Source organism: Pyrgilauda ruficollis, unplaced genomic scaffold (genome assembly GCF_017590135.1).
Source record: "Pyrgilauda ruficollis isolate IOZ18807 unplaced genomic scaffold, ASM1759013v1 scaffold38, whole genome shotgun sequence".
NCBI classification, from domain to species: Eukaryota; Metazoa; Chordata; class Aves; order Passeriformes; family Passeridae; genus Pyrgilauda; species Pyrgilauda ruficollis.
The window spans coordinates 4,208,316-4,229,728 of NW_024525267.1; the positions used below are offsets into that span (position 1 = coordinate 4,208,316).

Below are 21,413 nucleotides of genomic sequence, written 5' to 3' on the forward strand. Positions count from 1 at the left end.
TTGAACAAAAGCATTTTCTGAAACACAGATACTTGATCTCTTCATTTTTTTCTAAAGAACTCAAATCTTCATGCAGAGCTGAAGATTAGGTCTTACAGTAAAAAGCTGTGTGTAACTGCAGCTGCTCTTCAAGGGTATCTGTGAGTGGGTGGCATTTTAAATACAGAGTAGACCTGGAGGCCATTTGCTCTGTGATCTTTGAAAGTGTTTTCACTTACTGAAGGGCCTTTTAAAATAGAGGCTGATATTCCAGTCCAAGTCTCAAAGTTTCAATATCGTGTGTAATTTCAACCTGTATATGGACAAAACTTAATTCTAATCACATCTTTGTAGGTATTTTGCCTCGTAGCTGGTCTCATTACACAGTGCCAGCTGGTATGACTGTTATCCAGTGGGTGTCTGACTTCAGTGAGCGCATTAAACAGCTCCAGAATATTTCCCAGGCAGCTGCATCTGGTGGAGCAAAAGAACTGAAGGTACCTTGTGCTGACTTCTCGGGGTTATTGGTGGAGCTGTGTAACTGCTTTCTGGAGTCTTCACATCAGGACTTCTAAATAGCCTCTCAGTCAATGAACTTGAGTCAGTTCTCTGAAATGTCTGTAAATACTGCTGAGCGTCTCCTGATCGCAGCATGATGAGGCTTAGCAGGGTAACTGTGCACAGAGATCAGAGGGAGCATTAGTATTGTGGAACAGTGGGAGACAAAGCCTTAGAGCAAAAAGCATCTTAGCAGTTACACTGTGTTCCAGTAGCAGCAGGAACATTTTAATGTAAATAGATTGCTGAAGAATTTGTAATAGTCATTAATTAATACTGCAGCTGAAATACTTTTTTTCCCTATATTTTCCCCCCTTAAACAGAACATCCATGTGTGCCTGGGTGGCCTGTTTGTACCAGAGGCATATATTACTGCTACAAGACAATATGTTGCCCAGGCAAACAGTTGGTCCCTTGAAGAACTCTGTCTTGAGGTCAATGTTACAACTACCCAGAATGCAGTTCTGGATGCCTGCAGCTTTGGAGTCACAGGTAAACTGAGCTGAAAGAAGGGACCTTCCTCTGAAATGTTTTCAGAAGCTTCTGGTATTGAATGGGCTGTGTCAAATGAAAAAGATGCTGTTGTTGAAAAAGTTAATACATGCTTTCTGAAAGTATTTTCAGATTAGTTTGATATTAGTTATTAGGGAAGTACTTCCAATGCTAATAAATCTCAAGACAAGGGTCAGTATATATTGAAATGGTATTGCATAGTGTATCACCTACAACCTCTTCATTTTGCAGTATGAAATACTTCTCATTTAGTGGACTTAGCCCTTAAATGATACAGAGGGAGACAGCCTTTGGGTGTATGAAAGCTCTTAGAACTCTAAACTGCATTGCAATTTGCAGGCCTGAAGCTTCAGGGAGCTACATGCAGTAACAACAAGCTGTCGCTTTCGAATGCTATTTCAACTGTCCTGCCCATTACACAGCTTCGCTGGATCAAGCAGACAAATGCTGATAAAAAAGCAAATGTTGTAAGTATTGATGAAAATATTTAGATATCCTTAGCAATTCTTTCCTAAGGCTTCATGGATACTTGTACCGGACACAACAAATCAAATTGGTGTTCTCTAATTACTCTTGGTGTCAGTTGGCATCTGATTTCAGGGCTAGCAGCAAACAGATCTAGTGCTGACTGTCTTTCCTTTGTAGATAGATAAAAAGGAGAGACAGCCAAAAATGCTGTTCAAGTCAAAACTCAAATTTATATCTATAGCAGCATCTGTGAATTTATTAAGTCTTGGGGTTTTTTCCTCATATTTTGAGTACTGAGTACATATGAGGTTTTTTCCTCATATTTTGAGTACTGAGTTATCTGAGACTAAATTCCCATCTCATTGGTACTATATAGTGTTACAGAAACCTGTGACACTCTTCAGCTGTCTTACAGAACTCTTCTATATTCATGTTTTTCCCCAGGTTACTTTACCAGTTTATCTGAACTTCACTCGTGCTGATCTGATTTTCACCGTTGACTTTGAAATAGCCACCAAGGAAGATCCCCGCAGCTTCTATGAACGTGGTGTTGCAGTTCTCTGCACTGAGTGAACAAATCTATTTTCACTGGTTAATGCTATAGTAAGTGTCAGTCTTCTATGTAGTGCTCACCTGTACTTTTTAATCAGGGTAGGTTAGCAGATGGATTTGTGTCAAGTTGGCTGGAAAGGTGACGGTGCAATGGGAAGCTGATAGGCCAGAGAGATTTCTTGGAAGGAAGATTGAATGAGGTTTTTAGAGGGTTATTGGTAGATGTGATATTTGATGGATTATGTTATATTAAATAAAATATATAGCAAAAGTTTTGACCATCTGTTTCTGTTAATCTAATTCTTAGTGATGCTTTTTGTCTGGAAAACATACCCATGATCTTTTTAGAGAATAACTATGAATTGCTCCTCAATCTAACCTCCAGTAACAGGAACCTTGGAATGTAAGTCTGTAGTGCAGTAAGACACAAAACCTGATATCTGCTGTGACAATCAGGCCATTGCTTTAATTACTTGCCATGGACTGGGTCTTACTTGAAGTAACCTGCTACAACACATTGAGAAGCTGAAGCATCCTGAACTATACTTTGTTGTCCTATTGACCCCAGAGCTTCCTCTTTCTTAAACTGCTTTTATGATGAAATATGTCTCCAGATTTGTCTCAGTAACCCAAGAGCAGGCTATTAAATGCTTACACAAGGAGTTACAATATTATTTGAGACTCTCACATGTGACCAACCGTTACTAAATTAGGAAAGCTGAGAGTTCCTACTAACTGCTTGAGTTGCTGTAATGGTTTGGGCATTTGCTTGCTTTTTCTGATCCTGAATTTGTTGGCTAAGCATTTCTGCCTTTCTCTTCATCCTCTCAGAACAGCTGTCCTCTCTGACAGTGGCTAAAGTCGAGTGTTCAAAGACATGTATGAAGAATGCAGTACACAGCTTTCTAATCTCAAAACTGAAATCCTGGGAGCCCTTCCTTCACTGATTGCTCCTATGAAAGCAGTGACTTTCATCAGCTCTGGTATTTTTCTGTGATAAGGGGTTCTATAGTACAAGCCTGGACTGGGAAGAAAAATTGCTATCAAAGCCTGCCTCACATACTTGTTTTGGTCAATGCTTGCTGTTTACTAAAACAGAAATCTGCTGTCTGCCCTCTCCCTACTGTTTTGCAAAGTTAATCCCTGAGATTAAACTGTCCTGGTTTTGTTATTTTACAAAGTTCCCAGACCAGTGAATCACGTGCAGTTTAATAATCTTTGTGCAATTCTTACCCAGTTGTGAGGAACAGAGATGAGAACTATATGCATTGTGATCCAAGATGAGTTGCAACTATAATGCCTTTGCTTTGTCTCAGCCTCTGTGAGAGACTTTGCTTTCCAGCACCAGAATATATCTGGAACTGGTATTAATGCCTCCAGCATAGTTTCAATTATATTGTACAAAAAAAAGCACTTCCTGCTAGCAGCATGCTCTGGGTACCAGCAGCAGTACAAAGTATTGGCTTAAATGAAGAGCTGGCTGTTGGCAGCTCCACTGAACATGCACCTCCCTTTCAGCAGCTGCTGTTTGTGCCCAGCTCATAGACCTGGGCTGTGGTACCACTTACAGCTACTTAAAACTCTGCCTAAACCAGTTCCACCTACTGGCAAACACTGATGGGGAGATCAAGAGTCTCAACTATCCTAGAGCTTGAGCTTCACACTCTTCAGCTCTTTTATGTTAACTTCTGCATTAGGCCTGAATTAACAAAAGGTGCAATTTCAGGTTACAGGTTAATCCACATCTGGATTCTCATACTGAATAAACGTATTCCAATGAGTACATATTGTCCTGTGTGGCTACCTTTCCACTTACTTCCTCTCCTGTTGTGTTTTTTCCATGCTGTGTGAAACAGCTGCTGTAAGTGAAATCCTCTTTAGGTGAGTTTAGGGGTTTTGGCTGCAGTTTGAAAGTCAGGGGGTTCAGTTTTATTTAGCCTCAGCCAATGGGGCTGAGAGCTAGGGTGTCTAATAGCTAGGACTTAAAATGAGGGGCTTGTATTTTTCACATCACAGTGTTGTATTTTTAAGCTTTTCACACATCTTCATTCCAGAGAGAGCTGTAGCCTAGTTACAGTACACACAAATCTATAGCTGCAAGTGGTTGGTTGTTGGTTTGGCATTTTTCAATTAACTTCACAGTTTTCACTGCAGCCATCTTTGCCTCTGAACAAGTCAAGGGGCAACCACAGTAGCTTCTGTCTTGGGGCAAAAGCCTCTGAAACTTACTGTTTAACCACATATGTTCCAAGCTGATTAAAAACCATTTCCAGCTAGGGGAATAAGGATGAAAGAAAAGTTGCTTTAATAAAATATACACACAGGTGGAAGGGTGCAATGTTAGCAGTTAAATAATATTTTAAATGGCTTTCCATCCTATGAAAGAAACTGGAAACTAAAAATCTCTGCCAGTTGTACAAAAACAAGTTGCTGGTACTAACATCTTTCAAGCCATCGTTATACCTTCATAGTTAGTAGTTCCCCTCCCACACAAATGGACTACCCAGATTCTAAACCTGATTAAAGAAATTACCATACAGGAAAGAGAGATCAGAGAGACAGTCTTTGCTCCCTAACTGGCCTCCCATCTGTGGGCACCATTCCTGCAGCTCCTGAATGATTGCTTTCACTAAGCAGCTCTGAGCTCATGTGTTCCACATCACATTGTAAACACTATTCTGGCAGCTACACAGAAACTGCCCAAAACATTGGTCAAACAAGGAAGGAGCAGCTGTGTTAATAGCAACTATACAATTTCTCCCCCTTTGAAGGAGAAAATGAATGCTGGATTGCCAGTAGTTGCAGTCAGTTCAGCGTGATGCAGTTCAGCTGCTGGCAGTCAAACCTGTATCATTCACCACTCGGAGGGGGGTCAGACACGGCAGGAGCCAAACATGAGTGAAGCAGGCGCCAGACAAACCATAGCTGTTGGAAGATAATTGCAGCCAAGGGTCATTCTTCTTTCCCTCCTGACAAACCTTTGTCAGTGTTGGTGAAATTGCACTGAAACTGAGCAGCTGCCTCCGGGTACTGCGCACAGGAGCTGGGGCTGCTGCTTCCAGAGGACCTGGGCACCAAGCTTGTCTGTTATGCTGTGGATATACCTTTGCTCGTTTTCACTGGAATTGCCACACGACTTGTTTGATTCAGTTTTTCAGGTGGATCTCAGAGCTTACTGTACAGTGCAGTGCATTTGTAACAGGCTTGAGGCAGCCTGGTTAGTTCAGGTACACTCTGCAAAAGAAATCTCTACCTGAATGATCCTTCAGAACAGTCTGTCCAATTATTTATTCATCCCTTAGATTAAGTTGTACGGAATTTCTTTCTCTTTAGTTTTTCACTAGCACCCTCTGGAGCAGGAATCCCTTGTTTTCTTTTAATTATGGGCTGCTCGGCCATTGTGCCATCACAGTGAGCTGCGAGCAGGGGCTGTGGAGCAGTGCCAGCCGGGATTGCAGGGAGATCCGCGGAGACTGAAGGGTTAACAGCCCTCGGTGAGGCGTGGTCAGGTGTCAGCCCCGCGGGGGGAAACGCTTCTGTGCCCGGAGGTGACTGCAACAGATCCTGCTCCTGGCCAGGAAGCTCCAGGGCTGCTCTGCAGTCATTTACTGCCTGAATTTCACTGACATTTGGAGGATTAGGGAAGGATTCTTCATCTTCTGAAGTATCAGCATCCTCCAAAGGCACTGCTTTTGAGGCACTGTTTCTCCATGGTGAATCTTTCATACCACAGTCAGTGTGAACAGATGCATCTTCTGAATCACCATCGTAAGGATCTACAAACTAAAAAACATCCCTAAACACGGTGGATGATTATTTGCCCTTAAAAAGAAAACCAAACCGAACAAGATGCAACATACAATGGACTTCAAAATCCCTTTCAACCTAAGTCACAGACTTACTGTGGAAGCTTTTCTGTTTATCCACACACACCTACCTCTGTTTTAGTTTTTGGATGCTACACCAAGAACTGTATAATACCCAAAACCTACTTGTAGTCCCCTGGATTCCTTTGCTTTCTTGGGTCCTCCAGCAAGTGGGCTAGGCACAACCTATTTAAGAGAAGTTAACATAGGTTTATAAGGCACTTTCCCATAAGTTATCAAATGAAAAACAGAGTAGGTGGAAATCCTAGAGAAGAGGAAGCCAGATTGTCACTTTGCTAAAAGACAATAAAAAGTGGGTCTCAGTCTAACTTTTAAAGGTTTGGTAAAGTTAGCCTAAAATAGAGTTAGGGTAAGTCTTAGTGCACTTAAAGCATTGCATTCAAGAGAAAAATTAGTAATAACATGCCACCAGAAAAAATAAACCAAACCAGCACTTAAATAATAGTAGTCAGGATACAGTTTAGAGACCTTCCCTCCCACTCAGGTCCCTTTTCTTTCACATGGGAGTGATTTGAAATCCTGAAATAGTGCTTAGAGTCTGGGCCTAAGGAAAAAAAAAATGCCACTTAGGGAGACTCCCTTTAGAGAGCAAACCCCAGGTACCAAGTCTTACAAAGGAAAAGAAGTTAACAGCAAGGAAAGTGGGAAAGTTCTTCTTGAAAAGGATCCATCACAGGTGCTCAGAGAACACCCTGCCAGTCAGTGCTATGCTTTTTCCAGTGGGATGGGGGAGAACTGAGCACAGCTGAGACAAAGCAGGGTTCAAGAATCTGGGCTCAACAGGAAACCAAAGACTTTTATCAGAGGAAGTCCAATCCCATTTGTGACCATGTGTTCTTGTGCTGCTTCAAGGACAGAGACACCCCCACAAAGCCCTTCTGCTTCTCCAAAGAGCACAGAAATCCCCCAGTCCTGGCACCTGCCTCAGCACCCTTGGTGAGAGCAGCCAGCTCTTTGTTCAGGCTGGGACCTGTGTGAGCTCCTCTTCCACCCTGCCCAGCCATCACACAGCTGGACTTCCAGCCTGGTTTCTCACAGGAGAACAGACAGCTCCAGCCTTGCCCTGACCTTTCTGGAAGGTGAAGTGGTGGCAGGCAACTTGGAGAAGTCCCAAAGCACAGTGATTCACATGGACCAACAGTGAGCATCAAAGCCAAAGAGTTTTACCCACAAATTATTTTGTTCTCCACTTGAGCATCAGGTCGTTTTTCATCAGCACTAAACACACTGGTTTGACAGAACAATGTTCAACAAGTTACCAATATCCATAACTAACTGCCACAGCAACAGAGCTGCTCTTGATCTCCTCCAAAAGGGACAGTCAGAAGGTAGAGGTTCTCCACCCAGAGCTGTAGAAATCTCACTGGACCAGAGCTGCTGAAACTTAACCACCAGGAACATATCAGGTCAGCATTTTCTTAGCATTTGTCTGCCTAAAACAGTGTCTCTTTCCTGCCTCATCTCCCTAGAATCAACCTTTCTAAAGTTAATAACAGCTGTAAGAAAGAGCCCAATAGAAAGGGGAGTATTGGCTTTGAGGTTGTTTTGGGTTTTTTGCAGTCACAAAATCAACAACCCCGCAACAAGCCTCAGGTGCTCCCTACTGAGGCTGAAGGAAGAGTTGGATACACATCAGGGAATCACATCACCATCAGAACACCTCAGAGTCAGTCCTTACCTCTGCCCTGGATTCAGACTCAGACTCTGTGCTTGACTCCACTGTGCACTTCTGCTGCAGAGGAGGAAAAAAAAGAAAATCCACTCAAAGTAGAAGTTACTGCAGCTTCAGGCTGAAGCTTTAGTTGTAGTACGAGCTGCAGGTGCTGAGTTTCTCTAAAGCTTCCCCATCTGAAGCCAGCTCATCTTCCCAAATATCCCACAGCTGTGGTGCTGGTTGCGTTGTGCAAGTGGGACATAAAGGAAAATAGAAGCCTCTCTCATCACTCCTCACCCCCAAAACCACAAAGGGAAGCAGTCCTGAACATGCCTCGCTCTTGCTAACAATGGTTATTCCAGGCTTGTGAGTAACTTTACAAAACATTTTTTAGTTTGCACTGTGGTTCTGTTTGTTTCTTTGCATTTGGTAACCCTACAGCTCAGAAATGTAACTGCAGATGAATGACTCAAAACACCCTCATCTTTTCTAAAGCTCTTGCTTAGAAAGAGACCTTACAAACAAACAGCTCCCCTCGTCCCCAGACGGTAGCACACAAGTGGAGGAGTTACCTCCATCCCTCCCATTTAAATTAATTCATCCACACCTGTGCTTCATGCAATCTTTTCCAGCCAAGGCAGCTGCACCATCAGGCCAAGGGCAAGCCAACAAACACTTTCTGAATTGTATTTTAATAGGCAGGTAGAGAAGTAGCAATTAAAAAAAGTTACCATGTATTTTCGTGCCAGTCTTTCCACGCAGTCTGGGCTTTTAACAGACTCTTCCTTTTCCTGAGCATCTACTGAAACAGGTACAGGGTAGGAGAGCACATTAGAGAAAACCTCTGAGATAAAATGCCCAGACATGGCTGCTCCCTTTATGCTAGAAAAGTTGATCAGTCCTTCACATAGTCAATCAAAGGCAGCTTCTGTTTAAAAATATGTAAGAAGCAGCCACTGTTTTCTACCATAACAAGACTTCATTCATTGGTCCTTCATGCAGAATGAGGAAAATACAACTTTTTTTAATGAAGCTTATACCACACCATTGAGGGTTTTTTCCCTCTTTTCCTTTAGGCACTGCAAGCTTTCTGAATCCTTAAAGAGGTATTTGTGCTGAAGACACCCAACCAGACTAGAGGGGGGATAAATGCAAAGCTGTGCCATAAGCCAGCCCCCTGTTCCAGTTCCCCATTCCCAAAATTCAGTCCCTGTGCACTCACACATCCCCTTCCCCCCCTTCGGGGCTCTGTTACAGGCGCTCCCTCCCTGCCGTACCCTCCATGGCCGGCCCAGCCTCCCGCCTCTTCCTGCGCCGCTGCCGCTTCCCAGCCGAGGCCATCGCGGCCCCAGCGCCTCCCGCCTGCCCGGCTTTATGGGCTGGGCCCGCCACCTCCACCCTCACACAGGCCCTGCTCAACCTCCCCCACCTGGAGAGCTGCTCCTTCCCAACGCAGGGAATTCAGCAAGAAAACTCGAGAGTGAAACCCTCCCGTGAAAGAAAATCCTTTGTGCCACTGCAAGGCTCCGGGCTGCTCTGCAGCGGCGCTGACCCTGTGGGGCCTGCGCTCCTTTAGTCACTGCATTTCCCATCTGCATATAAAACACACACACACGTATATTATATATATATAAGTTTGCAAGGCCTGGTGCCCAGGGATGTGACTCTTCCCCTCTGCTCTCACCAGTTTATTTTCTGGAGCCCCGTTTCCTTCACCCAACCCTCAGGCCGACAGAAGGGCCGACAGCCAAGGGGAGCCCCCCTCTTCAGAGGCAGCCGGGGGACCAAAGATGTTTCTTCCTGTGATCTGCTGGATCTCCCCTGCAGCAGAGGGACAGTTGTAGCCGGACACACAAAGCTTTCTGAGCATCTTCTTAATCACTTACAATCCAGCACAGCAATTTTACTGTTTTTAAATACCAGGAACAGTATTTTACTGTTAAGGTCTAGTATGAACTGCAGGTGCTGTTTGTACTAGAGCTAGGCATCAGGTCTGTTGTTCACAAAGAAGCAGATCTGATTTGACCCTTTAAAAGCCATATCTCCATCCCTTTTTATAGGAAATGAGGAACTATCTTTACTTTTTTTTCCAAATCAATTTCCTTTTCTTGCATTATCTCTTTCCTATCTGGCTTTCTTGCATCTTTCTGCACAGTGCAGAAGGTACTACTGTATAAGAACCTCAGCAAAACATCTCACTCTAAAGCCAGCAGTGGGTTGTTGCTCTGAAAAGGCACCAGGAACAAGTCCCAGTGGGGGTGACAGTGACAGCAGCTGTACCAGGAGCAGCTCACAAGCCTTCACCCCATTTCTGCCTCCAGCTGAGCTAGACCCTGCTGCTTACAGCTTTTTTTGCCCCCACACCTGCCTTTTCATCTCCTTACCTTCTCTGCCCAGACTAAAACCATCGGATGATGGACCCTGCTGCTTACAGCTCTTTCCCCCCTCCCCAACACCTGCCTTTTCATCTCCTTACCTTCTCCGCCCAGGCTAAAACCATCTGATGATTACTCCTTCTCCTCAGAATCTCCAACCATTTTCAAAACATAGCAACCAAGAATCTCACTCACCACCCCACAGCACCTCCCACCGCTGAAGTGGGAGCTAAGGAGGCTGTGTTAGTGCCTGCGGCACCAGCTGAGCTCAATGAGCACAAATGACCATCATGCTTCACCCAAATACAGGGCTGGGAGTCGTTACTCCCACAAAAGGCTGCCCAAAATTAGCTACGGGCTCTTTACAGGCAGCAGCTGTTAGCAGCAAGGCCCGGGCTCTGCGGATGGCTTGGGCTGCAGAGGAACGGTGGCTGCAAGGGAGAGCACAGCCCGAGGCCCCCAGCACACCTGGGCAGGGCCAGGCAGCAGGTACAGCCACAGAGCACATCCCAGGGGAGGTCTCAGGTGTCCCCCACCCAGGGCACACAGGTGATGCCACCGCCCAGCCCTGTGGCTGCAGTGGGGACGAGGAGGTGGGCTGAGGATCCCAGAGGTGCAGCAACGCTCACTCCAGGGTTCATTCCCATCATTTCCCACTGCTCAGCGCTCTGCCTCTCCTCCTCTGCCTCCACTCGGCCTCACTCTTGGCCCTGCACAGAACTTGTGCCAGCCCCAGCAAGCTCTGATTTCCCTTGAGTCCAGGTTTCTCATGGTCTGGCTGCTCAGTGTAATGCAGGGAATTATTCAAAGACATCCAACGCATTCTCAGGGCAAGAAATACTGGAGATAACATGCAAGTTTCACCTGAATGATTCTCTTAAATTAGTTTTCAAGAGGGGTTAAGACTTGTATCGTCACTGACCAAGTGGAAAAATCTTTAGCATTATCACTGTAAATTTTAAATCCCAGTGTTACTAACTGGAAGAGATTTTCACCATTTTTTTACACATTATGGAAGATCTGGTAGATTTTAGTCACAAGTCACTCATACCTTAGAATCTCCCTTAGTTTTGATACAATACTGTTGAATCCTGTTTTTTGATACTGAGGTCTTGAAGCAATAACTAAAGCTTGCTAAAGTCTGCTCTTCTGATAACCTCCAAGACTGAACATCACAGAAGGAAGCCTTTTCCTGCTGATCGTTGCTTCTATCACCCACAGAGCAAACTGGAAGTCAATAGTGGTGCACACATAGGAAACTGAAACTCCCTTTCTGCATCTGGCTTGACACCGTGTTTGTTATAACAGCAGCAGTACATCCATCACTGTGAGGGTGATGGAACACAGGGACATCTCACCCAGGCTGAGCTAACAGCTCCTGCCGAGGCACAGCACGCTTGAGATCAAAGGACATCTCACACGGTCCCCAGGCAGGGCTGTGGGGGAACCACAGCTCCTGCCCCACTGCCCAAGGAAATGATGTCCTTCCTTTGACAGTGCTGCCGTCACTGACATGAAGGCACCAGTCTCTTCTACAGACTTTTATGAGGCACCCATAATGGGAAATGATTCTGGACATTTCATGTCACGGTACAGAATGGGAGGTGTGGAAGACAAACGCCCCACTTGTTACACCCACTCAGCCTTCAGCAGCTGTGTAAGCAGCACTGGAGCAGTTGATTTTCATATCCATCTTCTTGTTTCTCATCTTTGATACAGAATTCAGATTTGGAGCTATGTGATCACCTCAGTCTATTGAGCTGACAGATAGGAACACCAGCTTGAATTCCTCAGCTTGCAGGGTATCCACAAAACAGGGGTTGGGCTCTCCCTGCCCTAAGTGCTGCTTTGACATAAACATCTCCTTACAAACCACAGCTTGTGCAAGCTGTTTTGCTTTGCATGAAAGAGAGTTTAGGTAAAATACAGTTAGCACCAGAAACTCCATCTTCTCACCTTACTACAAAAAGAACACGAACACACTATTGTAATATATATGTGAATTATTTTATACTGGGAATTCCTGTATCATGGAGCAGAACAAATCGACAGAAAATCTGCACAGGGCAAGCTGGTCAGAATTTGCCCCTTAAACCCAACCCCCTCCCAAATTGGTTAATTCAATTTTAAGACATTGTACCAAATACAATCTGCCTGAAGTCAGCAAAAGCACCCAACAGGCACCAAGGCCAAACTGCTGAGTGGAGCTACTTAAAAAGAATTTAATTTCCTCTTTGCTACTCCAAGACAAATGCCAAGAAATGCAGAATGCATCACAACCACCTAGTTCCCTGGCAGACTGTGTGACATGCTACTGGCCATTGCCCAGGTAGAAGTTCTTGATTACCTCCAGCAGCACCAGGGAACAGGGCTGCATTCCATTCACCCAGACTTCACAGCAATTGCTGAGCCATCCACATGAACGATACCCCAACTTGGAGCAAACCACTTCTCCAGAGACCCTTCCTGCTCTGCTGTGGCACTGGCTGTGTAGTGGGATCACCAAGCACACCCTATACCACTACACATCAAGCAGGGCAGCAGCTGGAGCTCAGGATTCAGAGCAGCAACTCATGTGGGCAGGGGCAGAGCATTTTGTTTCAGTGCGAACAAACAGACAAGTCAGTGACACAGCTCAATTCTTAACACTTTTATTCTTACAGTTCTAGGTTTGAACTGTACATGCAGAGTTGCATAAGTCACAATAGAGATTTACAGTGGATTCTATTCTATGGTAGAGTGCAATCCAGAATCCTTGAACAGTATAAAAAACAACTTTAAACATCAAGACCTTGTTAGGAGCAGAAGGATTAAAGCTTCCCCAAGAGATTCAGCTCTCCTAGATACCTAGTTACTAGGTACTGTATGTTAGACACTTAAGAATTGAAGAGCTGTGTAACACTAAACAAACTTGAACACCCTGATGTCTTCCCATCTTCATTACTTCTTTCCACATTTCTGGCAATTAAGAATAAGTCAAAAACCCTGCCACCTGCAACCAGCTAATACAGACAAAAATAACTACTCCTTACTTGCCTGTTTAGGGTTGTACAGTGTTAAAGAAAATATTCCCTCAATGGCATTTTTATCTCACATCAGCTGAAAAAGCAATGTAACAAAAATAAAGGTATAACATCTTCGAAAATAAATATAAAGAGGGAATGCAGACAAAGTGTCAAAGATTTTTTTTTGGCAGGTAACATTCATAATATACAAAATATAACTTATTCATATTAGCCAAGGAAACATTCATGAGTTCCGGTAAACTCGCTTAATCCACCTCCTCCATGCGTGATGTGTCATCGTCTCCTTCCAGAGGTGGCATCTCCTCAGTGACTGCTGGACTGGCTTCTTCTGCAGCAGTGTCATCTTCATCGATGCCTGTGCAGGGAACACACACCCATTAATGCTGACAGCACAACCCAAAGCTTTCGTCTCCACAGTACCTCAGCCACCTGAGGGTTCATTTTCCACACTACCAAGCAGGACCAAGACAATACACCCCAAGTGCACGGGAGCCAGGGCAGATTCAGCAACTTACCCAGCCCAAGTTTGATCATTCTGTAAATGCGGTTGGCATGTGTCTGAGGGTCCTCTAAGCTGAAGCCAGAGGACAGGAGTGCTGTCTCATACAGCAAGATGACAAGATCCTTCACAGACTTGTCATTCTTATCAGCCTCTGCTTTCTGCCTCAGTGTTTCGATGATGGAATGATCAGGATTAATCTCCAGGTGTTTCTTTGCTGCCATGTATCCCATTGTGGAGTTGTCCCTTAATGCCTGAGCTTTCATGATCCTCTCCATGTTGGCAGTCCAGCCATATGTACTTGTTACAATGCAGCATGGAGAAGTAACTAAACGATTGGACACAACAACCTGCAGAGGGAATACAAAGCCAAGTCTGCAATTTAAGCATTTCAACAAGTACTACTGACTTACCCTAAATTCATTTTAGACTGACTTTTATGCACAGGTAAACCAAGTACTACTTTTACCTTTTCTACTTTCTTTTCAAGGATATCTTTCATTATCTTGCAAAGATTTTCAAACTTTGCTTTCTTCTCCTCCTGTTTCTTTTTCTCTTCCTCATCCTCTGGAAGCTCCAGACCCTCTTTTGTTACAGAAACCAGGGTCTTGCCTTCAAATTCCTTCAGCTGCTGCACACAGTACTCATCAATAGGCTCAATCATGTAGATCACTTCCAGCCCATGTTTGCGGAGACGCTCCACAAAAGCGGAGTTGGCCACCTGATCCTTTGTTTCACCTGCAACAAACACCACCAGAGATGAACCCCGGCACTAACAGCAGCTTGTTCAGTTTCTGCAGAGCCTATACAACAGCTGTGCCACGTCCCAACCACAGGCAAAGAAAAGGGCACCAACAGCCCCAAGGGCACTCAAGCTGTTTAAACTGACACTCCAGCATTTAATACTCTTAACTGCTTTGGAAATACTCTTTAACTGCTAATTTCTACTTCCTGGAATGCCAAGTAAAAAACGCTTCCCATTCCTGCCAAGCAAGGGAACTGGGAACCCTGTAACAGCAAGGTAAACCTACACATGGTGTTGGTCTTTCTGACCATTTCAGGTCCCAACTCACCAGTAATGTAGTAGACATGTTTCTGGTTTTCCTTCATCCGAGTGCAGTAATCCTTCAGAGAAACCATCTCATCACCAGAGGCAGATGTGTAGTACCTCAGCAATTCTGAGAGCTTCTTGCGGTTCTGCGAGTCCTCGTGGATGCCAAGCTACAAAAAGCAGTAAGAAAAATCACTAAGAGATTCCTTCAGGTAAATACTCAGCTGTGGTAGTTTAGTAGCTCAGGTACAACTGCAAGTATCAGCACTGTTCAGCAGAAAGGCTACAAACCTTGATGTTCTTGGAGAACTGCTCATAGAACTTCTTGTAGTTCTCCTTGTCTTCAGCCAGCTCAGTGAAAAGTTCCAAGCACTTCTTCACCAAGTTCTTCCGGATCACTTTCAGGATCTTGCTTTGTTGCAGCATTTCACGAGAAATATTCAGAGGTAAGTCCTCAGAGTCTACCACACCTCTCATGAAATCTGCAATACAACAGAACTACCTTTGTTAGTCTCCAACAAGTATTACCAGCCACTCTATCTACATGTGCCTCTGCCCATTAGAAACTATCACTTTGTTTCTACACAACTCCAATAAACATGAACTAAGCAACACTTTTAACTGCTCAACAGCTGTTCAGAACTGCTATCTTCTGCCTCCCAAATTTCTTTACATACAAAAGGAAACTACAGAATAGCTAAGCAGTCCTTCTAACTTTTCAGGAAACACTTAGCACAGAATTATACTCACTCAGGTACTCAGGGATCAGTTCCTCACAGTTGTCCATAATGAAAACTCTGCGCACATACAGTTTGATATTGTTCTTCTTCTTCCTGTTTTCAAACAGATCAAAGGGTGCACGCCGTGGGACAAACAGGAGAGCTCTGAATTCCAGCTGCCCTTCCACAGAGAAGTGCTGTGAGAAAACAAGACGTTTGTTTTAGTCAGTTTGTCCGGTTCCAGTGATAACAACTTAACAGCTCCTCAAATGCGGAACACGAACTGCAACCCATGGGAGATCACATTACAGAGCAGCTGAGACACTGGTGAGGAACAAGCACTTTCCTCAGACAGACACTCTGAATTAGTGTTATGAGGTCTGCAGACCAATTCAGAACACATTCAAGCTCCTTACACAGTATACTGAGAATTAGAGAGCAAATGTGCTCTTATAGCACTTCCCATCATCAAACAAAGGCACAAAACCTTTTCGATGACAAATTACAAATCTGATCTATTTATCTAGTTTCAAGTTCAATTAGACACGGTGACTAAACTATTCAAATGGGAAGGCATCTGCACTTCCTGACTGCAGGCTCAATCCAGACTGTGAACACCAAATGCACAATGGATCAGTTTAGCAGCATGTTAAGCAACCTTCCAGCTGCAGCGCTATGTTATAATTTATATATATTATATATACAGATACAGCAACTGTAGCTGTTTCTCAAGAGAAAAACTTACTTTGACAGCCAGGTGGTCTTCCCAGTCATTAGTCAGACTCTTGTAGAATTCTCCATATTCCTCATTGGTTATGTCATCCGGATTTCTGGTCCAAATGGGCTTGGTCTTGTTGAGCTCTTCCTGATCAATGTACTTCTCCTTAATCTTCTTCTTTTTCTTCTTATCTCCATCCTTCTTCTCCTCCTCTTCATCAGAGCCAACATCCTCAATTTCTGGTTTATCTTCTGTCTTTTCCTCCTTCTCTTCTTTTTCCTCTTCCTTTTCCTCAGCCTCATCATCACTCACCTCCTTATCACGCTCCTTCTCCACCTACAAAACAGCATCAGTACTTGAATTGCAAAAGCTGTAAATGTAGTAACTAACAGTTCTGAAGTACCCCTTGCAGCCTCACGAAGCCAGAGAACTTCAAGAACGCGGTGTCAAGCTCTCCCTCCTACACTCCAAGGACTCTCACTCTGGGGCTGACTCAAGTGGTGGTGTTTCCACGTGCTATGAGCCAAGTTCTTACTGCTCAGTTTCATTACACTGAATGACTCCTAACAACACACCTGGAGTAACTGTTTGGATACTACTGGCTTAGAAAATGTTGGTGTTTTTAACAGCCCTGTGAAACACAATTTTAAGTAACACAACATTTCCCCACAGCTTCCTCTATGTAGCATCTAAGAGATGCTAACTAAACTAACCAAATAAAGACTGACTGCTCCTTACGTGAACTCCCACTTGCTAAAGTGACAATACCGATTTAGCACTTCAAGCAAGGTACGTACAAAGAGTGTAATGGGGTAGCCAATGAACTGAGAGTGCTTCTTCACGATTTCCTTGATGCGCCGCTCTTCCAGGTACTCAGTTTGATCCTCTTTAAGATGCAGGATGACTTTTGTTCCACGGCCCAGAGGTTCACCTAGAATGGAGTTTACATGTTTTACTTTGCTATAGCAAAGCAGATTTAATCATTAACTCTTGAAGAGACACACTGCTCTACCAGCCATTTTTTCACCTCAGCAAAATTAAGCTTCTATGTATATGAACACCCTAGGTTATGCTTTCTCAAGTTTACTGCACTTATTTCAAACAAGCTTCAGAAGATGTCTACTAGTCTGTTCAGAGCCTTTAAAGACTCTGCATAAAAAGTTGTTGAGGTGTTACAAGTACTCTTCCATGTGTGAACTTTGAAAACTTAATGCACCATTTACCTGGGCATTCCCTACATATCAGATTATGCCAACAGAAATTACAAGATATGACCTGGATGTACCTATGCCTGATATGGCACATTACTTGTACTAATTCCTTTTATCTCGTGTCTTTTCCAAGGCAGACTATGCACCATTGCCAAACATCTTTAAAAGATGAACACTAAACACTCACCATTATCCAGTCTGACAGTGAAGGACCCTCCAGCAGAGGACTCCCAAGCGTACTGCTCATCATCGTTGTGCTTGGTGATCACTGTCACCTTTTCAGCAACCAGGTAGGCGGAGTAGAAGCCAACACCGAACTGACCAATCATGGAGATATCGGCCCCTGCCTGCAGGGCTTCCATGAAAGCCTTGGTGCCAGACTTGGCAATGGTACCAAGGTTGTTGACCAGGTCAGCTTTGGTCATCCCAATGCCAGTATCCACAATGGTTAGAGTGCGATCATGCTTGTTTGGAATCAGGTTAATTTTCAGCTCTTTCCCAGAATCCAGCTTGCTTGGGTCAGTCAAGCTTTCATACCTTATCTTATCCAGAGCCTGTAAGAGAAGTAACATGCTTTAACATTCCCTGACTAATCCTAGAGAATTTCAGTAAGTGTTAGAATTCACCAGAATATTTTTGGTACTTACATCTGAGGAATTGGAGATCAGCTCACGGAGGAAGATTTCCTTGTTGGAGTAGAAAGTGTTGATGATCAGAGACATCAACTGAGCAATCTCAGCCTGAAAGGCGAAGGTCTCCACCTCCTCCTCCATTGGTTGGTCCTGAGTTTGCACAGCTTCCGGCATCTGTGAAAGGAGAGGCAGGAGTTGAAATTCCATCCGGAACAGCTTACTTAACATATCCTCTTACAGGCAGCGACAATGGCATTCTGAGATCAAGTTTGTTAACTGCGTAGTTTCAGCACCAGAGAAACAAATACAAAAAAGCCCTTCCCAGATGTTATTTACAGGCAGTAACCATTCAGAAGTTTTAAGGAATGCAGAAAACAGATGACAGGACTTTTACTATAGGCTTGCTTTACACTCGTTTTACCCTGCAGCACCTAGGGTAAGACAAAACTGTTCCCTTAATTTAGCGATTCATATACGACTTTAATTTTCCTGTTTCATAACAACACCCAAAATCTTTATTTGGACTATTTCTCTCTTAGCCACATCCCCCTATTCCTTTGCATACACAGCTATCCCCACCTCTGATTTAGACACCAACACTGCTCAGCTTCTCCGGACAAACATTTGCGTTACTAAATCCTCGTCCTTCACCGGGCATAGCCGCCCCCCTGCCCCCCTTGCGGGGGCCAAACCCCAGGGCCGGCGGACTTCACCCGGGAGGTCTGTCCCCCGGCCCCGCTCCAACCCGGCACAGCCAAGGGCACCGAGCGCCGCCGGGACCGCGCCCCGAGCGCGCCGCAGCGCCCCCTGCCGGCGCCCCCCCCAGCGCTGCGGAGCGCAGCAGCCCCGAACCCGCTCCTGGCCTCATCTCCGTGCCCCCGCTCCTACCCGCCTGTCCCTTCACGCCGCTTTCTCCCCATCCCCCTTTCTTTCCCTCCTCCATCTCGCTGTTCTCCCGCTCCTTCCTGCCGCCCCCACTCTCGGCCCCCCCCTTCCCTCCTGGCACTCCGCTCCTTTCCTCTAGCCCCCGTTCCGTTCTTCCTCTGCCATCCATTTCTTCCCCAATCGCCGCCACGCTTTTTCTCCTGCTCCTGACTCCATTCCCCCCTCCTTCCCCCGTGTCGCCCCCGCCGCTTTCCCGGTCCGGCGCTACCCCCCACCCCATCCTGCACTCTCATGGCTGGGGGCCCATTCATTGAGAGCGAATCTCTCCGGCCACCGGTGCCTCCGCACCGAAGCGTGCTCGGCTCAGCCTCCCACAGCCCTCCCGCGCACGCTGCGAGGCGGAGGGGGCGCTGCAGCGGCACCCCGGGACACGAACAGCATTCCCTGACCGCCCTCTGCGGCCCCCGCTCCGCTGCCATACCGGAGCCCCCCAAGGAGCTGCTCGGTTTCCCCACCTCCACCGCCATTCCTTCCAGAACGCAAATTTAATAAGCTGGGATCAGAATCATCACTCGCAATCTCCCTTTCAGCCATAGTCAAACTGTAAGCCCAAATCACCTTTTCCAGGATCTAAAGAACCACAGAGAAAAGCGGGACCTGCGCCACGCGGCTCCTACAGCACACCCCACCCCCCCTCCCCACGCAACTCCGAACGCGAGCCCCGCGCCCCCAACCACCGACCCCGGCGCCCGGCCAGAAAACACTCCCCGCGCCCATCCACCGCCCTGCTGCCCCCACCGCTCACCTTGGCAGGGGGATGGGGCGCTGCTCTCCTCACTGCCGCTATGACACAACCCGCACGCTCCGCTGTAGCCTCTCTAGTGCGCGCTCCCCACAGCCCGCCCGATTTATATACGGCGGGATCCGCCTCCTTCCAGAACCATCGGGAACCTTCACCGCCGGCGCGGGGGGGCGCGGGGAGGGGGCCGCGAGGCGGGGGCGGAACAAACCGGCCGAGGGGCGGGGCCGTGCCGCTAGCAGCCAATCGCAGCGGTCCGCGACAGGCGCCGCGGGGCCGGCGGCTGAATGGGCGCGAGCGCGCGCGCTCCCCGCGCCCCGCCCCTCTGAGCCCCCAGCGATTGGCTCGGCCGGGAATCCGGGGGGAGGGGGAAGCAGAAAGGAGGTGGGCGCATGCGCAGGAGCCGCGCGGGGCGGTGCTGAAGGGGCGGGGCCCGGGGCGGTTGAGCGAGTGCCGGATGACGTCACTCGCTGCCGAGCCCCGCTCCGAACGTCCTAGAAGGGGGCGGGGCCGGGGTCGGGGTCTCTTCCCCCCCCCACCCCGCTGAGCGATCGGGAACGGCCTGGAAAACTCGGGGTGCTCCCCAGCTCCTGCCGGGAACGGCCCGGGACTGGAGTGTGGGGCTGCGGTTACCCTCTCTGTGTCCCCCTGCTGAACCCCTGTCTCTGCTGTGTGGCCGGTTCGCCGGCGTGCGGCTGTGCGGGAGTGCGGGGTGCAGGTGTGTGAGGGTGGGAGAGCGCGGGGTGCAGGTGTGTGAGGGTGTTCAGGTGTGTGGGGTGCAGGTGTCTGAGGGTGGGAGAGTGCGGGGTGCTCAGGTGTGCGGGGTGCGGGTGTGTGAGTGTGGGAGTGCAGGGTGCGGGTGTGTGAGGGTGGGAGAGTGCAGGATGCGGGTGTGCAAGGGTGCTCAGGTGTGCGGGGTGCAGCACTGTGTGAGGGTGTGCGGGCAGCCGCTGCTTTCCCCTCGGCCGGGACGAGCGGCTGCGGGAGGGCGGCACCGCTGTCCCTGCCCTGCTCGCCGGGCAGGATCCGGCCGCGCTGCCGGGCGTAGCCGGGTGAATCACAGCTTAGGGATGCTGTGGTAACGCGTTTCGCCTGCTCAGGGAAAGCAACACCGGTTCTCACGCAGCAGGTATAAGTCTGCGAGTTAACAAAATTCTGCCTCTCGGTCTGTGCGCTTGCACAGGGTAAAAAGAGCCGTGGGACCGAAGCCAAGCAGCTCAGCAGACCTACATAGCTATGCAGTTACTTAAGGATTTAAGTGCTAATAGTAGACATGAGGCGTAGGCCAGTGCTGTTGGGTTTGTAACAGCCCAAAGCCTGAAACCCGCTGGGGTTCTCAGCCTGAGCATGGCCTTTGCCAGTTCATCTGGAAAATCTCGGTTGATGTTCAAAGGGCACCGCAAGAGACACCTTTGTACATACATTTACATATCCTGCATAAAGGCTTTGATATGTACACGTCTCGTTATACCAAGCAGCTCTGTGATTGCAGCCTTTAGCAAGGCGGGTATTTTTATATCCTGAATGACCTGATTGGGAGCAGGGAGTTAAATGCAGATCTTCCACATCTCAGGAGAATGATCTGCATCCCATGTGTTCCAGACCAGACTTCTAAAACTTTCCTCTTGGAGCTGATCCATTTTTGAGGATATAAATACCCAGAGAAGCTACATGTTAAAATTATGCACTGATGTAAGCATGAATTTAGACAAATCTCCTTGCTCTAAAGAATGGCTATTCATTTGAGGAATAAAAAGAATGTTATTTTGGTTGCAAAAACTCATCTCAGGTGCAACTTCTTTCCATTTTCTTTTGGCTCTTAGATGTGCCCCAGACTTCTATCCAGTTTAACATGTGTCTGACTTTGAGGAATTGAAGTTTAAGTTG

The 21,413-nt window shown here is 46.7% G+C and overlaps 3 protein-coding genes across 3 annotated transcripts in view; 1 reads left to right on the forward strand and 2 right to left on the reverse strand.

Annotated features, from left to right (window-relative positions):
• Positions 1-2,341, forward strand: part of DYNC1H1 (dynein cytoplasmic 1 heavy chain 1) — a 45,507-nt gene extending 43,166 nt beyond the window's left edge. The window contains exons 75-78 of the mRNA XM_041476403.1: positions 334-476; positions 861-1,029; positions 1,390-1,517; positions 1,963-2,341. Coding sequence (XP_041332337.1) covers positions 334-476; positions 861-1,029; positions 1,390-1,517; positions 1,963-2,091 — 569 coding nt within the window. The 3' untranslated portion in view covers positions 2,092-2,341. The remainder of the gene's footprint in view (positions 1-333; positions 477-860; positions 1,030-1,389; positions 1,518-1,962) is intronic.
• Positions 2,342-12,621: 10,280 nt separating this feature from the next.
• On the reverse strand, positions 12,622-19,729 carry HSP90AA1 (heat shock protein 90 alpha family class A member 1). The gene is made up of 11 exons (XM_041476342.1): positions 19,533-19,729; positions 17,858-18,016; positions 17,398-17,764; positions 16,797-16,930; positions 16,027-16,335; positions 15,313-15,478; positions 14,854-15,044; positions 14,585-14,732; positions 13,981-14,249; positions 13,528-13,861; positions 12,622-13,367 (listed from the first exon to the last, which is right to left on the reverse strand). The coding sequence occupies exons 2-11, from the start codon at positions 18,014-18,016 to the stop codon at positions 13,258-13,260; spliced, it is 2,187 nt and encodes a 728-aa protein (XP_041332276.1). The 5' UTR covers positions 19,533-19,729; the 3' UTR covers positions 12,622-13,257.
• Positions 18,552-19,007, reverse strand: LOC121358198 (translation initiation factor IF-2-like). Its single transcript, XM_041476157.1, has one exon. The coding sequence runs from the start codon at positions 19,005-19,007 to the stop codon at positions 18,552-18,554; it is 456 nt and encodes a 151-aa protein (XP_041332091.1).
• Positions 19,730-21,413: the final 1,684 nt, after the last annotated feature.